A 24,622-nucleotide genomic window follows, 5' to 3' on the forward strand; every position below is an offset into this window, starting at 1 on the left:
TCTCTGGCCACAGATATGGCAGTAATTACTGTACTAAGGAGTATTCACCTTATTCACTATTGTGGAATAGCTACAGTACATGCGAAGACTGTTTAAAAAACAGCCCAGCTGAATAAATGGAGGAATTCTTTCTTTTACAGAAACTACAACTCTTCTCTTCTGATTATATATGGAGTTGCAAGTCTCAAGAACAGAAAGTCAACTATTTTAAATCGGAATTCAACATAAAGCATTCTCAGAATAGATTTTCATTTGGCAGAGCTGTATCCCAATAGTCCTTTATCAAGAGACAACCTTGCAAAACATAGACAAAGGTAAGATTACCAGATATGCTGAAGGAAGAGAAGAACCAATGAACATCGTTTTTATAACATGTAGATTATTTTAGTTAAGAATGAGGAGCAAATCAAATGTGGTGCCTTGCTCACTGTAAGACCCTTACTATGTGAAAACAATAATAATGTTAAAACTGACTATTGTAATCTTAACAAAGTATTCAGCATTCCTAAGGCCTTGGTCAGCCAGTGGCAGCCTGTGGAAAATTATTACAACCTTGACTTAAGATATGTCACTTTGCATCTTTCTGAAAATGCCACAGAGGGTTTACTTTCAGATGGATAAGTCTATCATATCTGAACTGTGTCTATCCATCATTCTTTGGAAACATTAAAATCGTTTCCTTGGAGACAGATTAATTTCCAATATGAGCCTGTAAGATGTCCAGATAAGTCAGTGCTCTACTCTAGTAAACTAATACAAATAAATAAATAAAAATGTGTATGGCTCAGGATCTGATGTCACATTTAGTAAAAAGTTAAAATTGTAAAGGAAAGTTAGCTGGCAACCCAAGAATTTGACTGGGACTTTTATATACTCCAGTTTGATGAGTAATACAGCACACATACTCTCTAGAAAGGTGCCCTGCAGTCTTGTCCTGTAAGCATGCTAACATTGTCATCAAAGGTGTCTTTTCAGAATTTTTGAATAGGTACGAATAGGTTCATAGGTTCATACTAGGCTATCTGCCCTAGGGCATTTATAAGCCTAGCCAGAGTGTGTGTGGCTTTCACCACCCCTTAGGATGAGAATACTATACCCATTAGTTTGGTGTGCCTCTGTCCAGCAGTGACACAGAGATGATTCCTGGGGTAAACCTACGATCTCCCATCCACTCGTCAAGATTTCTCTTGAACAGAGTCAGTGAGGGGCTCTGCCTCACATGGACTGGGATTCTGTTCCATAGTGTAGGGAGTTTCTGGGTGATGAATCTGTCCCTCCAGCACGTCCTATTTATATCCGTGTTGAGGTTTAAGTCTCTTGCTCTCGTGGCTCTGGTGGATTTGGATTTTTTGAGGTGGAGCATGTCCATTAATTCCGGGTTGGACATGGCCTTGTATGTCAGGCACAGATCACCTCTGAGCAGACGGTATGCGACTGAATAGAGCTGGAGTTTCTTCAGTCGGGCAGCGTATAACATATGTTTGAGCCCCTTTATCCTTTTGGTGAGGAACTTTTGGGGTCTTTCCAATGCAATGCACGAAGCATCGGAGACCATCCATGTGCAACTAACCGTAGGCAAAACTGCCCTACAGTTTGTAGCATGCTACAGACCACCCTCTCAAACTCAGGAACCCCACTCAGCCTTCCTGAAGACATTGGAGAGTATGAATGTCTCTCCAAATACCATCATATTGGGAGACTTCAACTACCCAAACATAGACTGGGAGCATTACTCAAGCCCCAACACCCTAGCCCAAAGGTTCCTAGAATTCATAAACTCAAATGCGATGGAACAACTAGTCACCACTCCCACAAGAGGAGATAATATACTAAACCTGATCATCACAAACATGGGGACACAATGCTCCACACCGGAAGTATACCCCTTACTGGTGAGATCAGATCATAAACTAATCTCACTGGAAATCCACATCCCGCCCCCACCCCCAGCACAAAAGACCACAGTGAGGAACTTCTCAAAAGCTGACTTCACACTTCTTAAGACTGAAGTGGTATCTTTCAAGGCCCCTGGGCCAGGGGAAACCACAGCCCACACCGCTGAATCCTTTATAAATGCTTTCTACGAACACCTATAACCAGCAGGTGAATCATGTGGGGGGCATTCACACACACCATAAAGTAGAATCCTGAAAAGAATGAAAACTCAGAAGCGCAAAATTCTAAATATCGCATACCGGAGATTTTGAATTAGTGCTTCTGCTGTACACAAACACACACCTTCCTCCCCACACACAAACTCTGTCCTACATAAAAGAAGGGGGCAAGCCCCACCTGCACCCCTCCATGTGGGGGGCTGCACCTCCACAACCGCCCACTTAAATATTATAACTCTGAGATCGCACTACATATAAAAACACAACAAAACACTGCCACACAAGCTACATTATCCTCACACACACATATCACAGCAACAAAATACACTAACACACACCACAGCCCCTACCTAAAACCCTTAAAATGCTTACCTGAATCCATAACCACAGCAAAACACCAGAAGCACTAATTCAAAATCTCTGGTATGTGAGGTTTTCAATTTTGTGCTTCTGAGTTTTCATTCTTTTCATGATTCCACTTTATGGGCACGAAATACTGGAATTTCGATATTTCAGTATTTCAAGCTTCTAAAGTGAATATATATATATATATATATATATATATATATATATATATATATATATATATAAAGCCCATAATGTTGACTGTTATTTTCTCAAATTTTCAAAACAAAAATAATGAAAATGAAAATCCGGAACCCCATAGTTTTTCCCAGGGCAAGTAAATACTTGCCCAACATGGAGAAATTTGCCCTTTATGCCCTTTTGTCCATTATAGTGTAATCAAAGAGTTGGTATATATATATATATATATATATATATATATATATATATATATATATATATATATATATATATATAGATAGATAGATATATAGTTGTGTGGGGTGTGGGGGGTGTAGCCCCCACCTAAGTGGGTTTCAGATAGTACAGTATGTTTTGTGTACTTTTGGGCAAGTGTTTACTTGCCCTCGGAAAAATTATATGGTTCAGGATTTTCATTTTCATTATTTTCATCTTGAGAAAATAATGTTCTGTTTGATATATGGGCTTTTGGTAATTGAAAGTAGATATATATATATATATATATATATATATATATATATATATATATATATATATATATATATATATACACACACACACATATATCACAATAATGTATTTTAGCTTGCTACTGTCTACCACATAAAGTGCAACCCACTGCAACCCCCTGCCCACTCAGACATGCACATGCACTCACTCTCTTTCTCTTCACACACACACATACACAAACGTTAACTGTATAAAAATAAAGAAATATATACAATTCTGTGAACTCCTGTGAACTGATTGACAGTGGTACTAGAACTATTGACTTGTAATGCCCTCAGCAAAAGAGATCATGAACCTGTAAATGGTCCATCTCCCAGATCCCTGCTTGTAAATGTTTCATCTCCAAAGCCCCTTCTTACACTTATCAAGGGTATCAGAACTTGTCATAGATTTGGGATGCATGGCTAGGCTTAAAAAGGCCCTTGTGGTAAGCTTGAAAAGACCTAATAATCTGTATCTCACAGCACTCTAAGTATTGTTTGATAAACATAAAATTGATTAAAACATGCATTCCTGTTCTTTTTCCATCACAGTCCATCTACAGGAATTATTTCCTCACTGATTCTAAGATAGCTTGAGCTAATGGGAAACAGCCTCCTCTCCACTTTGTTGAACAGCTCAAACAGCCTACATTGAGGACACATCTCTGGCCACAGATATGGCAGTAATTACTGTACTAAGGAGTATTCACCTTATTCACTATTGTGGAATAGCTACAGTACATGTGAAGACTGTTTAAAAAACAGCCCAGCTGAATAAATGGAGGAATTCTTTCTTTTACAGAAACTACAACTCTTCTCTTCTGATTATATATGGAGTTGCAAGTCTCAAGAACAGAAAGTCAACTATTTTAAATCGGAATTCAACATAAAGCATTCTCAGAATAGATTTTCATTTGGCAGAGCTGTATCCCAATAGTCCTTTATCAAGAGACAACCTTGCAAAACATAGACAAAGGTAAGATTACCAGATATGCTGAAGGAAGAGAAGAACCAATGAACATCGTTTTTATAACATGTAGATTATTTTAGTTAAGAATGAGGAGCAAATCAAATGTGGTGCCTTGCTCACTGTAAGACCCTTACTATGTGAAAACAATAATAATGTTAAAACTGACTATTGTAATCTTAACAAAGTATTCAGCATTCCCAAGGCCTTGGTCAGCCAGTGGCAGCCTGTGGAAAATTATTACAACCTTGACTTAAGATATGTCACTTTGCATCTTTCTGAAAATGCCACAGAGGGTTTACTTTCAGATGGATAAGTCTATCATATCTGAACTGTGTCTATCCATCATTCTTTGGAAACATTAAAATCGTTTCCTTGGAGACAGATTAATTTCCAATATGAGCCTGTAAGATGTCCAGATAAGTCAGTGCTCTACTCTAGTAAACTAATACAAATAAATAAATAAAAATGTGTATGGCTCAGGATCTGATGTCACATTTAGTAAAAAGTTAAAATTGTAAAGGAAAGTTAGCTGGCAACCCAAGAATTTGACTGGGACTTTTATATACTCCAGTTTGATGAGTAATACAGCACACATACTCTCTAGAAAGGTGCCCTGCAGTCTTGTCCTGTAAGCATGCTAACATTGTCATCAAAGGTGTCTTTTCAGAATTTTTGAATAGGTACGAATAGGTTCATAGGTTCATAGGTTCATACTAGGCTATCTGCCCTAGGGCATTTATAAGCCTAGCCAGAGTGTGTGTGGCTTTCACCACCCCTTAGGATGAGAATACTATACCCATTAGTTTGGTGTGCCTCTGTCCAGCAGTGACACAGAGATGATTCCCGGGGTAAACCTACGATCTCCCATCCACTCGTCAAGATTTCTCTTGAACAGAGTCAATGAGGGGCTCTGCCTCACATGGACTGGGATTCTGTTCCATAGTGTAGGGAGTTTCTGGGTGATGAATCTGTCCCTCCAGCACGTCCTATTTATATCCGTGTTGAGGTTTAAGTCTCTTGCTCTCGTGGCTCTGGTGGATTTGGATTTTTTGAGGTGGAGCATGTCCATTAATTCCGGGTTGGACATGGCCTTGTATGTCAGGCACAGATCACCTCTGAGCAGACGGTATGCGACTGAATAGAGCTGGAGTTTCTTCAGTCGGGCAGCGTATAACATATGTTTGAGCCCCTTTATCCTTTTGGTGAGGAACTTTTGGGGTCTTTCCAATGCAATGCACGAAGCATCGGAGACCATCCATGTGCAACTAACCGTAGGCAAAACTGCCCTACAGTTTGTAGCATGCTACAGACCACCCTCTCAAACTCAGGAACCCCACTCAGCCTTCCTGAAGACATTGGAGAGTATGAATGTCTCTCCAAATACCATCATATTGGGAGACTTCAACTACCCAAACATAGACTGGGAGCATTACTCAAGCCCCAACACCCTAGCCCAAAGGTTCCTAGAATTCATAAACTCAAATGCGATGGAACAACTAGTCACCACTCCCACAAGAGGAGATAATATACTAAACCTGATCATCACAAACATGGGGACACAATGCTCCACACCGGAAGTATACCCCTTACTGGTGAGATCAGACCATAAACTAATCTCACTGGAAATCCACATCCCGCCCCCACCCCCAGCACAAAAGACCACAGTGAGGAACTTCTCAAAAGCTGACTTCACACTTCTTAAGACTGAAGTGGTATCTTTCAAGGCCCCTGGGCCAGGGGAAACCACAGCCCACACCGCTGAATCCTTTATAAATGCTTTCTACGGACATCTTCAAGAATGCATGGATCATGCAATCCCAAATAAAACCAAGACCCTTTCCCCCAAAGGCAGACGTCCTGTCTGGTGGACCCCATCCATAAACAAACTTTACAACAGGAGGAGGAAACTACTACAAGACAGAGCAAAATCCCAAAAAGGGAAGGCATCTCTGATCAGTACTAGCAAAAAACTACGATCACTCATAAAATCATCCAAGGCCAACTTTGAGAGAAACATCGCAAAAGACACTAAAGATAATCACAAGGCCTTCTTTAGTTATGTTAGAAACCTGGGTGTAAACTCCCAGATATGCTCAGAGTTAGTTCAAAAATGACAAAAAATACACTGAACCCACAGATATTGCCAACATACTGGCAGACAGGTTCAGTGCAAATTTCTCCAAAAGGAGAAATATCTATCCCAGCTGAATGTAGCCTCCCTGACATCTCAGATGTCCAGGTGAGAGCCGCCCTCTCCAAAGCTAAAAACACAGCATCAATGGGACCAAATGGTGTCTCGAGTTGCGTGCTACATAAACTCCAAGAGGAACTAAACTCGCACATAAGGCTGCTGTTTAATCTTAGCCTTACTACAGGATATGTACCTAAAGAATGGCGTACAGCAACAGTGGTTCCACTCCACAAAGGAGGTGCTTCTGTGGACCCTGGAAATTACCGCCCCATAAGCTTGATGAGCCTGGTCTGCAAAGCTATGGAGAGGATCATTATGGAACTCATAAACGAAGACATTGGGGACCTACAGACACTTGATCCTACCCAATTCAGCTTTGTTAAGGGCGGATCCTGCCTTTTGAACCTGATCGACTTTTTTGAAACAGTCACTAAGGCCATCGATGAGGGTAAGGCAGTTCACACAGCCTACATTGACCTTGCAAAAGCCTTCGACACAATACCCCACTCGGGCATCATAGACAAGCTTACCAGCTTAAATATAAACCCATATGTCATAAGATGGGTTGCAAACTGGCTAAAGGACAGAATCCACAAGGTTAGAATTGCTGGAGCCATGTCAGACTCTAAGCCAGTCACAAGTGGTGTCACACAGGGCTCGGTCCTGGGACCCCTCTTGCTCGGCATTTACTTTTCAGAGGTACAAGCAAACACAGGAGGATTGTAGCTGACAAAGTTTGCAGATGACTGCAAACTGGGTGCCATAACTGTTACTTCAGCGGACACAAGCATCCTTCAGAAAGGCCTCACAGAAATGGATAACTGGTGCCAGAGCCATGGCCTTAAACTGAATGCCAAAAAATATATAGTCATACACTTTGGGAAAAACAAAGTACCCACAAATTACCACATAAGTGGTAATCCATTAAATACGGAAGAAGTAATCAGGGACCTAGGGACCCAAGTTGACAGTAACCTCTCATTTGACACCCACATTGCCAAAGTGGTTAGGAAGACCTTCTATATTGCCCACCTTATCATGAAAGGATTCACATCTAGATCAAGAGAGGTCATTGTGCCCCTATACTCTTCCCTTATCAGGCTCGTGATTGAGTACAATGCCCCATTTGGTATGTACCTTACCCGGCACCTGCAGCAGTTAGAAAGACCCCAAAAATACCTCACCAAGAGGATCAAGGGTCTCAAACATATGTCATATGCTGCCAGACTGAAGAAACTCCAGTTCTATTCAGTCGCATACCGCCTACTCAGAGGAGATCTATGCCTGACATACAAGGCCATGTCCAATCTGGAATTAATGGACATGCTCCACCTGAAAAAATCCAAATCTACCAGAGCCACGAGAGTGAGAGATTTGAACCTCAACACAGAAATAAATAGGACATGCTGGAGGGACAGATTCATAATCCAGAGGCTCCCTACACTCTGGAACAGAATCCCAGTCCATGTTAGGCAGAGCCCCTCAATGACTCTCTTATAGGTTCATAGGTTCATAGGTTCATACTAGGCTATCTGCCCAAGGGCATTTATAAGCCTAGCCCATAGTTATGTGGCTTTCGCCACCCCTTTAGTTTGAATAAAAACTATGCCTATCATTTTGCTGTGCCTCTGTCAAGCAGTGACGCTGAAGTAATCCCTGGGGTATATCTGCAATCTCCCATCCATTGGTCAAGATTCCTCTTGAACAAGACCAGAGAGGTGCTCTGCCTCACATGTACCGGGATTTTGTTCCACAGCATAGGGAGTCTCTGGGTGATGAATCTGTCCCTCCAGCACGTTCTATTTATAACCGTGTCAAGGTTTAAGTCTCCGCCCTTGTGGTTCTGAGGGATCTAGATTTTTGAGGTGAAGCATATTCATCAAATCTGGGTTTGACATGGCCTTATATGTCAGGCACAGGTCACCTCTGAGCAAGCGGTATGAGACTGAATAGAGCTGGAGTTCTTTCAGTCGGGCAGCATAAGACATATTTTTGAGACCCTTTATCCTTTTGGTGAGGAACTTTTGGGGCCTTTCAAGCTGCAGCAGGTGTCTGGTCAGATACATTCGAACGGGCATTGTACTCAATCATAGGTCTAATAAGTGATGAGTACAGGGGACGATGACCTCCCTTGATCTAGATGTGAATCCCTTCATGATCAGGTGGGTGATATAGAAGGTTTTCCTAACTACTTTAGCAACATGAGTGTCAAACGAAGGCTACTGTCAACCTGGGTCCCCAGATCTCTGATGACTTTTCTGTGCTCAGTGGATTGCCACCTATATGGTAGCTAGGGGTAGCCTTGTTTTTCCCAAAGGGTATGACTATGCATTTTTTGGCGTTTAACTTCAGGCCATGGCTCTGGCACCAGTTATCCATTTCTGTGAGGCCCTTCTGGAGGATATCTGTGTCAGATGTGTTTTCGACTATGGCGCCAGTTTGCAGTCATCTGCAAACTTTGTCAGCCATAACCCTCCTGTGTTTGCTTGTACTTCAGAAAAGTAGATGCCGAACAAGAGTGGACCCAGGACTGAGCCCTGTGGGACACCACTTGTGACAGGCTTTGAGTCTGACATGGCTCCAGCAACTCTGACCCTGTGGGTTCTGTCACTTAGCCAGTTTGCAACCCATCTTGTGATGTATGGGTTTACATTCAAGCTGATGAGTTTTTCGATGATACCTGAGTGGGGTATTGTGTCGAAGGCCTTTGCCAGGTCGAGGTAGGCTGTATGGACTGCCTTTCCTCATCAATGGCCTTGGTGACTGTCTCGAAAAGTCAACCAAGTTTAAGAGGCAGGATCTGCCTTTGACAAAGCCAAACTGAGTTGGATCCAAAGTCTGCAAGTTCCCTATGTCTTTATTTATGAGTTCCATTATGATCCTCTCCATGGCTTTGCAGATAAGGCTTGTCAAGCTAATGGGGCGGTAATTTCCAGGGTCTGTGGAGGCACCGCCTTATGAAGTGGGACCACAGTCGCCGTCGCCACTCCTTGGGTACGTATCCTGAGGTGAGGCTAAGATTAAACAGCTGTCCTAACTGTGGGTTTAATTCCTCATTGAGTTCATGAAGCACACAGCCGGGGACACCATCCGGTCCCATGGATGCTGTGTTTTTTGCCTTAGTGAGGGCAGTTCTCACCTGGGCGTTGGAGATGTTTGGGGGCTACAATCCTCTGGAATAGATATCTCTCCTTTTGAGGAGGGGAGAAGTTTGCACTGAACCTGTCAGCCAGTATGTTGGCAATGTGTGTAGGTTCAGTAATTTTCACATCATTTTGAACTAATTCTGAGCATATCTGGGAGTTTCCTCCTAGGTTTCTAACATAGCTAAAGAAGGCCTTATGATTCTCTTTAGAGTCCTTGGCGATTTTTCTCTCAAAATTTGCCTTGGATGATTTTATGAGAGCTCTTAGTTTTTTACTTATAATGATCAAAGGTGTCTTACCTTTCAAGGATTTTGCTCTATCTTGTAGTAGCTTCCTCCTTTTGTTGTAGAGCTTGTTTATGGCTGGGGTCCACCAGACTGGACGCTTGCCTTTGGTACAGAGAGTCTTAGTTTTGTTTGGGATTGCCTGATCCATGCAGTCCTGTAGGTGCTGGTAGAAGGCATTTGTAAGTGATTCAGCGGTTTGAGTAATGTTTACCACTGGCTCAGGGGCCTTAAAGGAGACCACACTAGTTTTTAGAAGTGTGAAATTGGCTTTTGAGAAGTTTTTCACTGTGGTCTTTTTTGTTTCAGGTGGCGGCGGGATGAGGACCTCCAGGGAGATTAGTTTATGATCTGATCTCACCAGTGAGGGGTATACTTCCGGTGTTGATCATTTTGATCCCATGTTCGTGATGATGAGATCAAGTATGTTTTCTCCTCTTGTGGGGATGGTGACTAGTTGTTCCATGGCATTTGAGTTTATGAACTCCAGGAATCTTTGGGTTAGAGTGTTCGGGCTTGAGTAGTGTTCCCAGCCTATATTAGGGTAGTTAAAGTCACCTAGTATGATGGTGTTTGGAGATACATTTATCCGCTCCAATGTTTTCAGGAAGGCCATGTGAGGTTCCTGAGTTTGAGAGGGTGGCCTGTAACATGCTACAAATTGCAGAGCAGCCTTGCCTATGGTTAATTGCACCTGGATGGTCTCCGATGCATCATGCGTTGCCACCAACCTTGAGGTGTGGGTGTCCTTTATGAATATGGACACCCCTCCTTTCTTGGTGTTGTCCGGATTTTGGGGCCGAACGCATGATATGAGGTGAAACCTGTTAGTGCTGGGGTGCTCTCAGGAGCCTTGAACCAGGTTTCTGTCACAGCACAGACATCGATGTTCTCCATATTGAGAAGGGCCTCGAGTCCGTGCATCTTGAGATTGAGGCTTCTGGCATTGAGCAGCATTACCTTTAGTTTTTTCCTTTTGGTGTTCTAGGGTGGTAGGTTTAGAATTTGAGCCTTGCCTAAAAAGGCACTATGGGGGTGGCAAGAGCCTTTGCCAATATCCGGAAGCCCAGGGGTGACAGGTGCAAGCCGTCCCTTGCGAAGCAGCGTGGCGTGTCCAGCATGTCATCCCAGGCAGACAGACATTGGATCCCCTTTGAATGACACCAGAATTTAAGCCAATTATTAAAGCTGATCATCTTATCACTGTATTGTGGCATCATTCTAGGTGAAGGTAGGATACTGCTCAAGGTCAGGGTCATACCTGCCTGGGCTACATAATCAGAGAGCTCCTCGATGTCCCTTTTCATGTAGTCCAAGGAGGTACGTCTCAGGTCGTTGACACCAGCGTGGACAATGACTGAGTCGTACTTGTACCTGCTGTTGAGAGACCTGAGTGCTTGCGTTATGTGGCGGATTCTAGCGCCTGACAGGCAGCTTACTGTGACCTTCTCTTTACTCAGTCTGGTGAGCGGGACGTCAGTCTGTCTGACTATGGAATCACCAATGACAAGTGTGTCTGGCATTTTGTTTGGCCTTAAGGGCTGTGACTGTTTGACACTCTGACTGTGTCGAGTGGATGGGAGATCATAGGTTTTCCCCGGGGGTCATCTCTGTGTCACTACTAGACAGAGGCACAGTAAACTAAACCCTAAATGGGCACAGTATTATCATTCCAAGGGCTGGCAGAAGCCACACACACTCTGGCTAGGCTTATAAATGCCCTAGGGCAGATAGCCTAGTATAAACCTATGAACCTATGAACCTATGAACACTAAAGGTGGAGGAGTGTCCATATTCACAAAGGATATTCACACCACCAGGCTAGTTGCCCAACACAATGCATCTGAAATTCTGCAGGTGCAGCTAACACTAGGTAAGACTGCAATCCAAATTCTAGCTTGCTACAGATCCCCCTAAACGGCCCATCTCAATACCGGATGATTGCCAAATTCTGGTAATAATGGCCACACAGGTAAAAAATGCACTCTCCAAAGCTAAGAATACAGCATCCATGGGACCAGATGACATCCTGGGCTGTGTATTACATGAACTACAAAATGAACTGACACCTCACCTAAGTGTCATGTTTAATCATAACCTCACCAAAGGCTTTGTGCCCACTGAGTGGTGCACAGCTACAGTTATCCCACTCCACAAGGGGAGATCCACCTTGGATCCCGGGAACTACCTCCCCATCAGTCTGATGAGCCTGATCTGCAAGGCCATGGAATGTATTATCATGGAACTTATAAGCAAAGACATTGGCAACCTTCAAACACTGGGCCCCACCCACTTTGGGTTTGTGAAGGGCCGATCTTGTCTCTTGAACCTGATTGACTTCTTCAAATCAGTCTCCAGAGCCATGGATGAGGGTAAGGTGGTCCACACAGCCTATCTGGACCTCATCAAGGCCTTTGACACCATCCCCCACTCTGGAATCATAGACAGACTTACTAAGTTGGGCATTAATTCCTATGTCACTTGAAGGGTTGCCAACTGGCTTACTGACAGAACCCCCACTGTAAAAGTAGCCAACTCCAAATCCACTCCAGACAAGTGACAAGTGGAGTACCTCAGGGTTCAATCCTGGGACCACTCTTGTTTGGCATCTACTTCTCTGAAGTGCAGGCTAACACTAAGGGACTCTGGCTAACAAAGTTCACAGATGACTGCAAACTGGGAGTCATTATTGAATCCCCAAATGATATGGATACTCTACAAAAGGGCCTTACAGAAACAGATGGTATGTGCCAGAGCCATGGACTCAAGCTCAATGCCAAGAAATGTATAGTTATCCCCTTTGGGAAAAAACATGTACCCATGAATTACCACATAGGTGGCAGCACACTAAACACCGAAAGTGTGATGAGACTTAGGGACACAGGTGGACAGTGGTCTCACCTTCGATAACCACATTGCCAGAACAGTCAGGAAATCCTTCTATGTGGTACACCTCATCACTAAGTTCTTTTCATGCAGAAAAAATGTGGTCATTGTCCCACTATACTCATTCCTCATTAGACCCATTATAGAATACAATGCCCCATTTGGTATGTACCTCTCAAGACATCTGCAACAACTGGAAAGGCCGCAGAAATACCTCACTAAAAGAATCACAGGCCTAAAGCAGATACCCTACGCTGACCGCATTAAAAAGCTCCAGCTATACTCTGTTGCATATCGTCTACTCAGAGGTGATCTCTGCTTAACATTCAAGGCCATGTCAAACCCAGAGCTGTTGGACATGCTACGTTCCAGGGATCTAAACCTTGTCATTACAATAAACAAAACATGCTGAAGAGATGGGTTCCTGACCCAGAGACTCCCCAGACTCTGGAATAGACTGCCCATACATGTCAAGCAGAGCGCCTCTTTGGTCCTCTTCAAAAGGAACCTTGACGATTGGATGAGAGAAAGGAAATTCACCCCGGGGATCATGTCAGTCACCCTGCTAGACAGGGGTCCAGGGAAGTAAATAGTGTGAGAAGAAATAGCCAGGGAATTGTTATGGCTAGGCTTGTATAGGCCCTAGGGCCAATAGCCTAGTACCAACCTATGAACCTATGAACCTATGGGAGGGACATGCAGCCCCCATATTGGGGGATGCAGGGGGTAATGCCTTCTTGGAAAACACGCTAATGGCAGTATAGTTTGAACATTTGCTGATTTCTTTCTCAATCATACTTTACATTTTGTGTTTGAAGTTCTGAAAGTTATTTATCTTGCAATTATAATAGGGAGCTGTCCCAAGACAGATGATTGAGGAATACATCTACTGATCACAAATGATGAGGATTATGTAGAAGCAGTGCTGACTTTGGATATCATGATAGATTGTTCGCTAATACACACGCTCACTACACCTGAGCCAAAACCATTGACAACCTTAACAAATTTGCCATGGTTATCAGGTCAAGGTGGTTATCCAGACTGAAGGCTTTGATCAGATGTCTGAACAGACCCTTCTTTAAGGATCATTGTTCATAACAGACAGGACTGCATCAAAGATCATTCACAAAGCAGTCACAGTATTCCTTTCAATTGTTCAGATGATGACAGATTGTACATACACAAAAAAAAATCTATGGCATCCTGACAGACATGTTTCTCAATTAGTTTGTCTGCAGTGGATAGCAATGTTTTAAGTATATCAAATATTTAATGAAATAGAAAATGTTTTTACAGAAAAATAAAAAGTATGTCAGTATTATATGTCCTTAATATTAACATAATGTCACATCTATGATTGTGTAATAATTTCTTATATATATATATATCACTTTTTATAAAAATATCACCAAGATCTTATTGGCTGCTAGTAGGTTTATTATATAAACTCATGTATACATTATGTTGTGAAAATATGCTTCACAAATTTAGTTAAGCACCTTAATTTATGTATATATATATATATTACCGCCCTCTTATCCTTCACTGACACCATTAACAGAAATCGCAATAATAATGCTCTCTCTTCAGCTCTATTTATTGATCTATCAAAAGCTTTTGATATGGTTAACCACACATTGCTTATAAACATTCTTAAATCACTTTCTCTCGATGCTCTAGCTGTACAATGGTTCAGCTCCTACCTAAGCAGCCGACAGCAAGCTGTTATGTGGGAAAATAATCTATCATCCCACCTGCCAGTTACACTAGGTGTTCCCCAGGGCTCCATTCTACGTCCTCTATTATTCTCTATTTTTATTAATGATCTCTGTAAAGCTACTCCTCATGCAACCTGTATACAATATGCAGATGATTCCACAATAATCTGCACAGCCAAATCTTTATCAGAACTACAGTCCCTAACTCAGAAAATGTTTAACACAGTGGAATCATGGTTCTTAAAATGATGCCTCCTCCTGAATCCAAAAAAAACTAAGCTCCTGCTTTTTACCCCTACCCGGAAGCATATACCTATAGATTTCTCTGTTACTTCTAACAATGGTACCGTCATATCCCCTGATGCTACCACCAAGCTCCTAGGAATTACTATAGACAACAACCTCAACTTCGACTCCCATATTAATAACACTATAAAAACAGTCAACAGAAAAATGGGCTCCCTATATAGAGTCAAATCCTTCCTCACTCCTATAGCAAGATCTACTATTGCCCACTCCCATCTAATCTCAACACTACTTTATGCCTCACCAATCTATACTAATCTGTCAAAACATAATTGTTTCAAACTAGCTACATCCTATAATAATATTGCAAGATTTCCCACTGGTAATCCCTATAGAACCCATCACCGTCAGAATCTAAAACAACTAGGATGGCTTGAGCTACAAAATCAGCTTCAATATAGTCAACTTATCATTGCACATAAGATCCTCTACCACCCATATAATACTCCGATACTTTCAAACATCATTACCTACTATAAAAATCTTACTAACTTACGATCATCAAATAAATTGTTAGTTAACATTAGTAAGTCAAACAACTTGGCAGGTGATTCTCTGTTCTCAAACACTACTGGGAAAAACTGGAACCTTCTACCTACTGTACTAACTTCTCTTCCTTCTCTACCCCTCTTCAAACAAAAACTGAAAATATTCCTCAGAACAAAATGGCTATGCCCTTGCAACAACCCTGACTAGCTGATTAACTCTACTAATATTCCCACTACTTTCCCTCTACTTTCCCTCTTTGACACCATTGTTCTTATTTCATTTGTAAGTAGAACTGTTTACTTGTAAGCTACTATAACTGACTCTTTATAAATGTCGTATCCTATAATTTTGTAAATAGTATTTTTTTTAACCATTGTCTTCAATATTTTGTAATTAGTTACTTACCAGTGTGTTTTATATTTTTTGTAAATAATTACTAACCAGTGTGTACTAAAATGTATATCAGTATTTTTTTCTATGTAAACTTTATTTTATTCTACACTATTTTACTTTTTATTTTTATTTGTTATTGTCCTGGAGCTTTTCTCCCTGGGCCTCTACTGAAAATGGACATATATCCAGTTAGACTAGCCCGGTCAACAAATGTGAAATAAAATAAAATATATATATATATATATATATATATATATATATATATATATATATATATATATATATATATATATATATGTATATAAACAAACACATACACACACACACACACACACACACACACACACAAAAACACACACACACGCACACAGTGGTATTGATTACTGTTACTTACCCCTGACTATCAGATTTGATCCATTTCCAAACATGGCACTTACAACTGTACAGCGTGCACAGTAGTATCTTCCTGAATCTTCCTTCTTCACTCCATTAATTACTAAAGAACTATTTAAGGTACTGTTGTTGGTTTCTGTATGAAACCGCCCTCCTGCAGTTACAATCTGAAAACAGCTATTGTGCTTTTCAACAAACCAGGTAGCTTCATTACTTGATGTGCCACTCTTAATGGCATAACAGTTAAGTATAGCATTTTCTCCATCATGGATAATCAATAAAGCAGGAAACTGCACAAGCTCCATCTTCAAGGCTAAAAGAATAAACAGAAAATTAAACCAGCCAATGTATCTTTCTTGCTTATGTGCAGCAAGGAGCAATGATTTCAAATGATTGACTTTAATTGATACTAATACGTATCTCAGAATTTTGATTAACACAATAATTCTCTAACTTTCAAAACTAAATGTTACCATAATTAAATTATTCCCCCACAGCAGCTATAAGAGATATATAAATCATGCCTTGTATATACTATTACTCCTTTATGAGTTTTTGCTTATAAACATAAGCATACAAATATGCAGCAAAAATGTCTATACCTTCTGTACTGCAATTCATAGTAAAACATATAAACAACAATATTCTTCTCCACAAAACAGTCTCTATAATTTTATCACTAAATGTATCTTCAAGTCATTTTATTCATTCTTATATTAAATTAAATCTATTATATCACAAAGTCAATACATTTTCAATTTCTCAAATGGTATGGGCTACTCAGGAAATATTACTGAGAGCTTTATTCATTTGTATGCAACTTTTCTCTAGGTGCCAGCACTTTTTTATAATTCACTTAATTTTCAAAATTTTGCTGAAAACAGGCAAATTGTTTATATTTATATTAATGGACTTGCAAGGAGCACATAATATTTCAAAAGCAGTATATGCTTCAGAAAACATGCTCCCAGTTTTAATAAAATCTGTGTATGCATAATGTAGAGCCTACATGTCCATGTACGAGGTTCCCCCTTGGTAGCGTGCCATGTATATTAATGATGGTGCACTGCTGAGGGAGAACTATGGAACAATGTTATTGAATCAGTGTAGGGTGTGTGTCACTAACTGTGTCCGCAGATAGGTAATACACCCCTGCACTGTCCGGGTGCATTATATCAGTGTATTTTTGTTAAGTTTGTGCATCATGGTGAGCAGCAATTTATATGTGCCAGATATCAGACATTTAAAAACAGAAACCAGATGCATTTAATTTTTGATATGTAAAAGAACAGCAGCATTCCACATAGCCAAGTGGGTAGAGCTATGGCCTTATATACAGTAGGTGGGGGGGGTTGAATACAGGTAATTAAGCAATTAGTTTTCTAAATATAAATTATGACAAATATTTTTAAATCATGATCTGCTGCATTCAGCTTAGCTATGCTAAGACTTGCTAAGCACTGCTCGAACATTGTTGGTTTAGGCAGTTCTTAGCCATGCTTGACTCCGTTATGCATTGTACATGTGCTTTGCGCACTGCTAAGCATTGTCAAGCATTGCTGAGCATTTGCAGTTTCACCATTGCTCAGCTGACCTGAGCTAGTTTGCGCGGTGCCAAGTGATGCACTGCATTTTTAAATATTGTCCAATGGCATTAAAGGGTGGGAAAACAGGGTATATTAAGCATAATAGGTGAGAATACAGTAGAACCAGTTGGAGTTTGAACTGCACAGTAACTATGGCTGGTGTTGGTGAGGGTGCACAATTTTGCAGTGGTGGGACATTCTGGAGTCCAGGGTCATGTTTGAACTCCTTATTAAAGACCATGATGACTGGCTGCTGCGGGGAGAGTTCCAGGGCTCATAGTGCAAGGTGGAGGCCTGGGACCAGCTAGCACGCCATCTCACCAGTGCTACAGTTATCCTCCACACAGGTGAACCCGTCTATCATCATTATGATGACCTGAAGCATCAGAAGGGGGATCTCTTGGCCACCTGGGTCCAAGACGCTTGGGCAGGGAATGCCCCACAAGTTTGTAAGTTCTGTTACTATTGTTATACCAATATATAATCTGAATATTTGATAGACAGGTATGCATAATGGTGTACTTCTCTCTCTACAGCTGCAGCGGAGAGAGCTCACAACCTAGAGGCTCATGCGGGGTGCTTGACCAGGTTGTACTGTGAGTGTGATGACTACAGATTAAGTTGCAATCTATAGTCAAATAAACAAGAAAGAGTAAAGCATTAACTGCCAATAGGTATATACAGTAAAGGTTATTGTATTGCAATGAATGTGGATGTAGACCTGTACTGCAATAAGTAACTACTGCCAACTATATGGCAATAAGCAGGGAAGACTAAAGCATTAACCATGCTAAAGTGAATTAAATAAAGTTTCTACTGCAATAATTGTGGAATTACAGCTGTATTGCATCACCTACATAGCATCAATTGTTGTGCAATAAATACTTGAAAGTATACCAGTAACTGCATGAAGGTACCCCTAATAAAGCTTTCTTCTGCAATATGTGTCTATTTATGGCTGTTTTGCATTAAATCGATTTTGAAAACTACTATGACATAAAACACAAAAGAATACCTCAACCTGCCTCAAGGTATAGCTAATTTGTTATAGCATTACTGTAGATTCAGAGCTGTATTACAAGAAATAAAATATGACACCTGTTCTGCAATAACATATGAAGCAATAGCAATAACACCCAGGGTATATTGTGTAAATCAGCATTGTCTTGTGTTAACCATTGCATTTCAGCTATATGCATTCAGCCCCTGAGATACAGTGCTGCAGGCAAGTATAATAGCTGTAGACTGCAAATATACTATCTGCAACTGGATAATTGGTTGTGGAAGCCAACCCACTAATCTGATATGGTTTGTACACTTCACAGATATTTCCAGCCACTATCAATATATTGAGTACACCTGCATTCTATGTAGTAATGTATAGAATACCTAATACCTCTGTCATGCATGAATGTCATGCATGTGTGCTCAACTGCCGCTGCCGTCTAGTATAAACCTCTAGTACGTTTACCAGGCCATATTTTGTTTTCAGGTAATCTCTAGGCAAATATCAGTCGGTCATTAATCAGCAGTGACTCAGTAGCTTGGTTTGTTAAATGCTCTGTAGGCAGTGCATTTTGCTACACACAGACCAGGGTTCAAAGTCAGTGACATGTACTAATAAATATTACTGAATCAGTTACATATTGATGGCAGATGTTCTCTCCACAGAAAATGCAGGTAAATGGGTGAGGTAGCCCTTATTATGAGTAAATGATTTGTGTGTTCAGATGCTACAGACTGTTAACATCACTGACCAGGAATGTGATAATACTTCATAAAATAAAGGCAAACAGTACCATAATAATAAAAGTAAATAAAATAAACTAATGTCTTGTTATGGCTGTATGCCAGGAGTGTCTGTGAAAGGTTTCTAAAGTTCTATCCCCATGCCTGCCAAGCAAGGCATGATAATTGTGTAATCTCTGTACTGTACACATACATGTGTCTCAAGTGTCATGCTGTCATGGAAGTAATTACTGTTGTGTGATTCCTCTGTCACAGATGTATCATTGATATGAATATGTCAATAGCAAAGTAACAGTACATCACTTAACACTACACCTTGGTAGTTATATAGGTCCACCTGATGTGCAAGTGTTCATTCTAGGTGTATACCTGCAGGTTTTACTGCTTGGCCCATACTATCCAGTGGGGAAAGATTGAGAGGTATGTACATGCTACAGCAGCTGTAGGGCACTGTTATACATAAAGCAAGGATAGACCTGTAGAGTACATGGCAGTAGTGTTGTTGACTATATAACCTATACAGGTATCAATGGACTGTATTTTTCTCTCTCCCCACCCCATATCTTTATCCGTATGTATTATTGTTATTCATTGGTTACAGTTTACTATTAACATATGTTGTTCAATAAAAATGTTGAGGCATGTGTTTTATTACTACGTATTACAATGTTTGCATATTGCCATATCTTGTTGACTTGCCTATTTTGTCGGATTTATTCCATAACTGTTACTGGCATGCTTTTACTATACTAACTGTTCTGTTATTTATTGTTGTGTTCCATATAATATGCACTGAAATGTTATTGGGTTATCTGCAATGTTCTGGCACGCTGTTATAACTAACAAAATGTTTTGTTCATAACTAACCTATACACATTGCTATACCTCTATCACCATAGCATGACAGGGTAGGCTGGTTCCTGCTGATCCACCTACCCCACCTCAGCTGGCCATGTCACTGAGTACCAGCACATATGGGACCAAAATCTGTGTGTGCCCTCTGCTGACCTTGCACCACCCTTGGGTGAACTGCCTCTGGTGAGGGGGCTTGTCCCCCTGGCAGCAGTGGCAGAGGGGCAGTAGTCAAACAGGACAAACTGCCAGCCATGGTGTGCAGGATTCTGCATAGGAGCTATGAACAACACCTGCGCTGGATTGATGTCAGACTAAATAACCTGGTGAGGGCTGGTGGCCCTGGCACCCAGCCTCCAGCACAGCCACCTTTGGGGCAGTGAAAGAGCAGTGTTGACTACCCATGGGTGGGGATCTCAGTCATGCTGCTGCCATCTGGAGGCACATGAACCTCTGATTCCACAACACCCTCCCATCCAAGGTGTTTACCTCCCTCATGTGTCACACACCACCCCTGTATGTTGTCTTCTCTGTCTTGTCTGTCTGCAAATACAGCCTCTCCTACCCAACTTTCCTCCCCACATGTACCTATACCCCATCCCCAACATTCCACTCTTTCCTTAAAAACAAAATGGGCACCTGTCCCACAAAATAATATCACCCCATATATAGCACTCCATTTCGCACGTGTCCACTGGATGCAACTAATTAGGTCCGATTGGCTTGACAACACATTTATGTTGCCCTCACTCCTCTCTATGGGGTTTGAGGGTCCAAATTCATGTCCAAATTCTGTAGAAATGCACACCTGTAGCTGTAAAATAAATGGAAAGCTATGGTTCTTTCCTACACCCTTCCTGCACATCCTGACCTGTCTTTCAGTATGTTTTTCCCCCTGCTTGTTCCTATTTCACCACTGTCCTATCACCCCTTTTTTTTTTCTTTTTTTTTTTTTTAGCACAGGTTTGGTGTGGAGCTAAGCGGTGTGCCTCACAAACCTGTGCAAACCCGCTTAAATGTACATAAATGATCTTATGTGTTTCTTACACTGTTAGACACATCTGAAAAATAATCATCCTGCCAGGTCTTGGAGACCCTGTCAACTACAGAATAGTGCATTAGCTCACTAGGCCACTCAGCCCTTAATTAAAGCAGGCGTTTCCAGCAAAATATACTGATTGCCACTGATAGACTGCAAGTACATATAATGTGAAAAACTGGAGTGCAGTTGGGACTATGATGCAAACATTACATCAGTACACAGACAAATAAATAATAATGGATGTACATGATGCCTGGAATTGCAGGTATACTTATCAACTGTACAAATTGTTGCAGAATATTCAGAGTTTTGCCCCCTATTTTTGGCCCGGTTTTCATAAAAATGTATGTTTCTGGCTAAGTAGTGGCAAGTCATTAAAGATTAAGGTTAGAAAATCATGACAGACATGACAGACTCTATGTAGCCTGATGTAGTCTGGCTTGGTCATGGTTTTGTTGACATTTATACCTCATTGCTTGAGGGCTATGGCTAATGTACCTATCAACCCCTTACAGCAGGAATTCAGGTCATAGCCATTATTAGTGGGGGGGACAGGCCCAAACTCAGCAACAGAGTGTACACATTGGCCATACAAAGTAAAACTACGAATAGACTAACAGATATTACTATAGCATAAGTGTCTTCTGAGGAGTCTGGCATGTGACAGCCAGATTCTCTATATTCTAACAACCATCAATTACTGGCCAACCATTTGTCAGATATCCACATGTGTGTGCCAAAAGGCCCACATATATCAGTCACATGTACACATTCCACAAACATCTGTGTACTGGAGAAGTATGATGCCTACAGGGAAGACATACTACAGCAGGTTTACATTGCTGTCTGCCATTGTTGCGCAATGATGTTGCTGGACAGTCCCCATATAGTTGTAATAACACATAACTGTTTGTATGACAGTGGCTATATAACATAGTAGTAGGACTTTGCCCCTAGGGGACACACCACAGTGGACGGCATTGATGGGTGTAGAGACATACAGCAGACTCTGTCATGGCACACAGGGACATAACTAGTATTGCTACTATGTTGGCAAGTGCCACACATGTAGTGTGTTGATAGACTGTGGAGTATGCCATGGGAGGTTGCAGTGGATAGTGCAGGCCATTTTGGCTATGCAGGACTGTACATAGTGGATGTCCATGTATCTGGTCTTGTGATGTGTTTCCCTATTGTTTTCTTTCAGGAAGAAGGCACCCACCATTTACAGTCACTGAAAATAATGTTATCCTTGATGGCCTCAGACTGCATCATAACATTCTGCTGTCCAGGAGTCACCAACATTGTGACCAACAAGCAGCACTGTGGGCTAACCTCATCATGGCAGTCAACCAAATAGGCCAACAAGGCAGGACCTAAGAGCATGTCCAACACCAGGCCACAGATATGGTCAATGCTGCATGACAAAGGGCAGCCGCTGTGGCCAGGGACTGTGCTGTCACCAGTGGAGGCCTGCTACAGAACAACCACTCTTGGCCACAGGGGAATACCTAGTGAACCTGGGATCAACCACCAGCTCCAAAGCATCCATCACCCTATATGTCCTGGAGATGGGTGCCACAGCATCTACATCAGAGGAGCGTCCAGGTAAGCTTCCTGTGTTCATCACTGTAATACTGTATCAGTCATTGTGGCAGCCTCTGCATACCAGTACATGGGTGTCGGGTCAATCTGCATTGAGGGGCTGGTTTTAATATGCAGTTGTGCACATATACTCAGAATGTCACCAATGTAGGCAGTATTACATCAACTATTGTACACGTGGATATACGCACATATTACCCTGTAACAATGCAACATTTCGTATTGCTGACAATACCTCTCCCTCACATTTTCATAGGTCCATCAGGTGTGGCCAGAATCCAAGGTCCTGTACCTGTACCTGGTAAGTGTGACACTGTTGTTTTACGGATCATATATACCCTAAGAATGTTAAGGGCTGCCATTTTGCCCTTGGCACAACTGTTATGCTTAGTCAGAGTAGAATAGTTGCATGTTCAATTTCGTAGGAGTTAACTGGAGTGCATTGAATGGGTAATTACAATTGTGTATTTGCAGGACTATTAACACATTTGCACTTATTTTTGTGAAGGACTATGCAGCCTGCTATACAGGAGGCAATCGCTCACAGATGCCTGTTGTCACACAGTATAAAGATACCTGAGCACTGGTACTATAACTGGCATAGTATGCTGAAGAAGGATGCATTGTGTTTTAGGTGTAGGTTTATCAGATACATTGACATATTGCTTATCTCACAGGTGTATAGTACTGGCAACATTAACTGGATGTAGCTGCAGTGCATGCTATAAAGGGCCTGTCTTGTCTGTGTATGTTGTTGTGTGTTTGTGTGTTGTGCATGGGAACAGAAATAAGATGTGGTATGTGTAATGCAGTTATGGGTCCTCACCTGTATGTGTCTATATGGATTACCATACATAATAGTGCAGGTAGTAATGTACTCATTTTGTCTTCCTCCTCACAGGTGAATGTGGGTGTTGGAGTCTGTCCCTCTCACAACCTGATGTCAGTGTCTCATCGGACTCTGATGATGATGGTGGCCATAGTGTGGCACAGGTGGGGTTGTTGGGGGTTGAATCTGTCCCAGGGGTTGACATCCCACTTCCTCCCCCATCGTCCCCACACACAGTCAGTATGCACACACATACCCAGTCCCCTGAGGCCACAGATATCAGACAGAGTGTGGTGACATCAAACAGAACAGTGTGGCAACTATGTCATCAGTGAGTGTAGACAATGGCCATAGCCAGAGAGCTGGTGAGGACTCACACAGGCAGATTGACAGGGATGCTGGAAGGAGGACTGCTGCCCATCCATCACCTGTCACAGATGTCACATCATGGGTCACTTGCCACATTTTTCATTCTGTCATGTAAGCACAGGCATGTTCCGAATGTAACACCAGATGGATGTTCAGGATTATGGCTGCAGCACAGTCTGGCATCCATGACTGCTTCAACCACATTGGTGATGCCATGGATCATTTCACTGATGCAGTGGACAGATGGTGGGCTGAGACAGTGTTAGTCTTTTATCATACATTGTCTGTGCTGGAACATCTGGTTGGCGGAGGGCATTGGACATGTAGATGTAGTTCAGCAAAGCCATCTGCTCAGTGTCCATGTTGCCATGCACACTCATGCTCCCATAGTGGCAGTACCTCCAGCACTACAGAAGAGAGTGTGCTGCCCATACCAGGATGTGGCAGACCATGGGCACATGCTCCTGAGTGGTCCCATGGGGGACACAGGTCCAGTAGACAGCAGTCATCATCAGCTACTCACATCGCATCTGACCCTGAGCATGGTGGTGCCAGTGCCCCTCCTGGCAGAGCCAGTTCCTGTGTTCATGGCCAGAGACAGTGAACTGTCCATTCTGCCATGTACAGTCCACAGCTGTCCATAGTACACATGTGTAGGGC

The 24,622-nt window shown here is 41.8% G+C and overlaps 1 protein-coding gene across 1 annotated transcript in view; it reads right to left on the reverse strand.

Annotated features, from left to right (window-relative positions):
• The window catches only part of LOC122808974 (immunoglobulin alpha-2 heavy chain-like), a 462,686-nt gene that overhangs the window by 280,489 nt on the left and 157,575 nt on the right, over positions 1–24,622 (reverse strand). The window contains exon 3 of the mRNA XM_044080138.1: positions 15,932–16,243. Coding sequence (XP_043936073.1) covers positions 15,932–16,243 — 312 coding nt within the window. The remainder of the gene's footprint in view (positions 1–15,931; positions 16,244–24,622) is intronic.

This window comes from Protopterus annectens, chromosome 8.part0 (genome assembly GCF_019279795.1).
Source record: "Protopterus annectens isolate FY-2018-M chromosome 8.part0, PAN1.0, whole genome shotgun sequence".
Taxonomy (NCBI): domain Eukaryota; kingdom Metazoa; phylum Chordata; order Ceratodontiformes; family Protopteridae; genus Protopterus; species Protopterus annectens.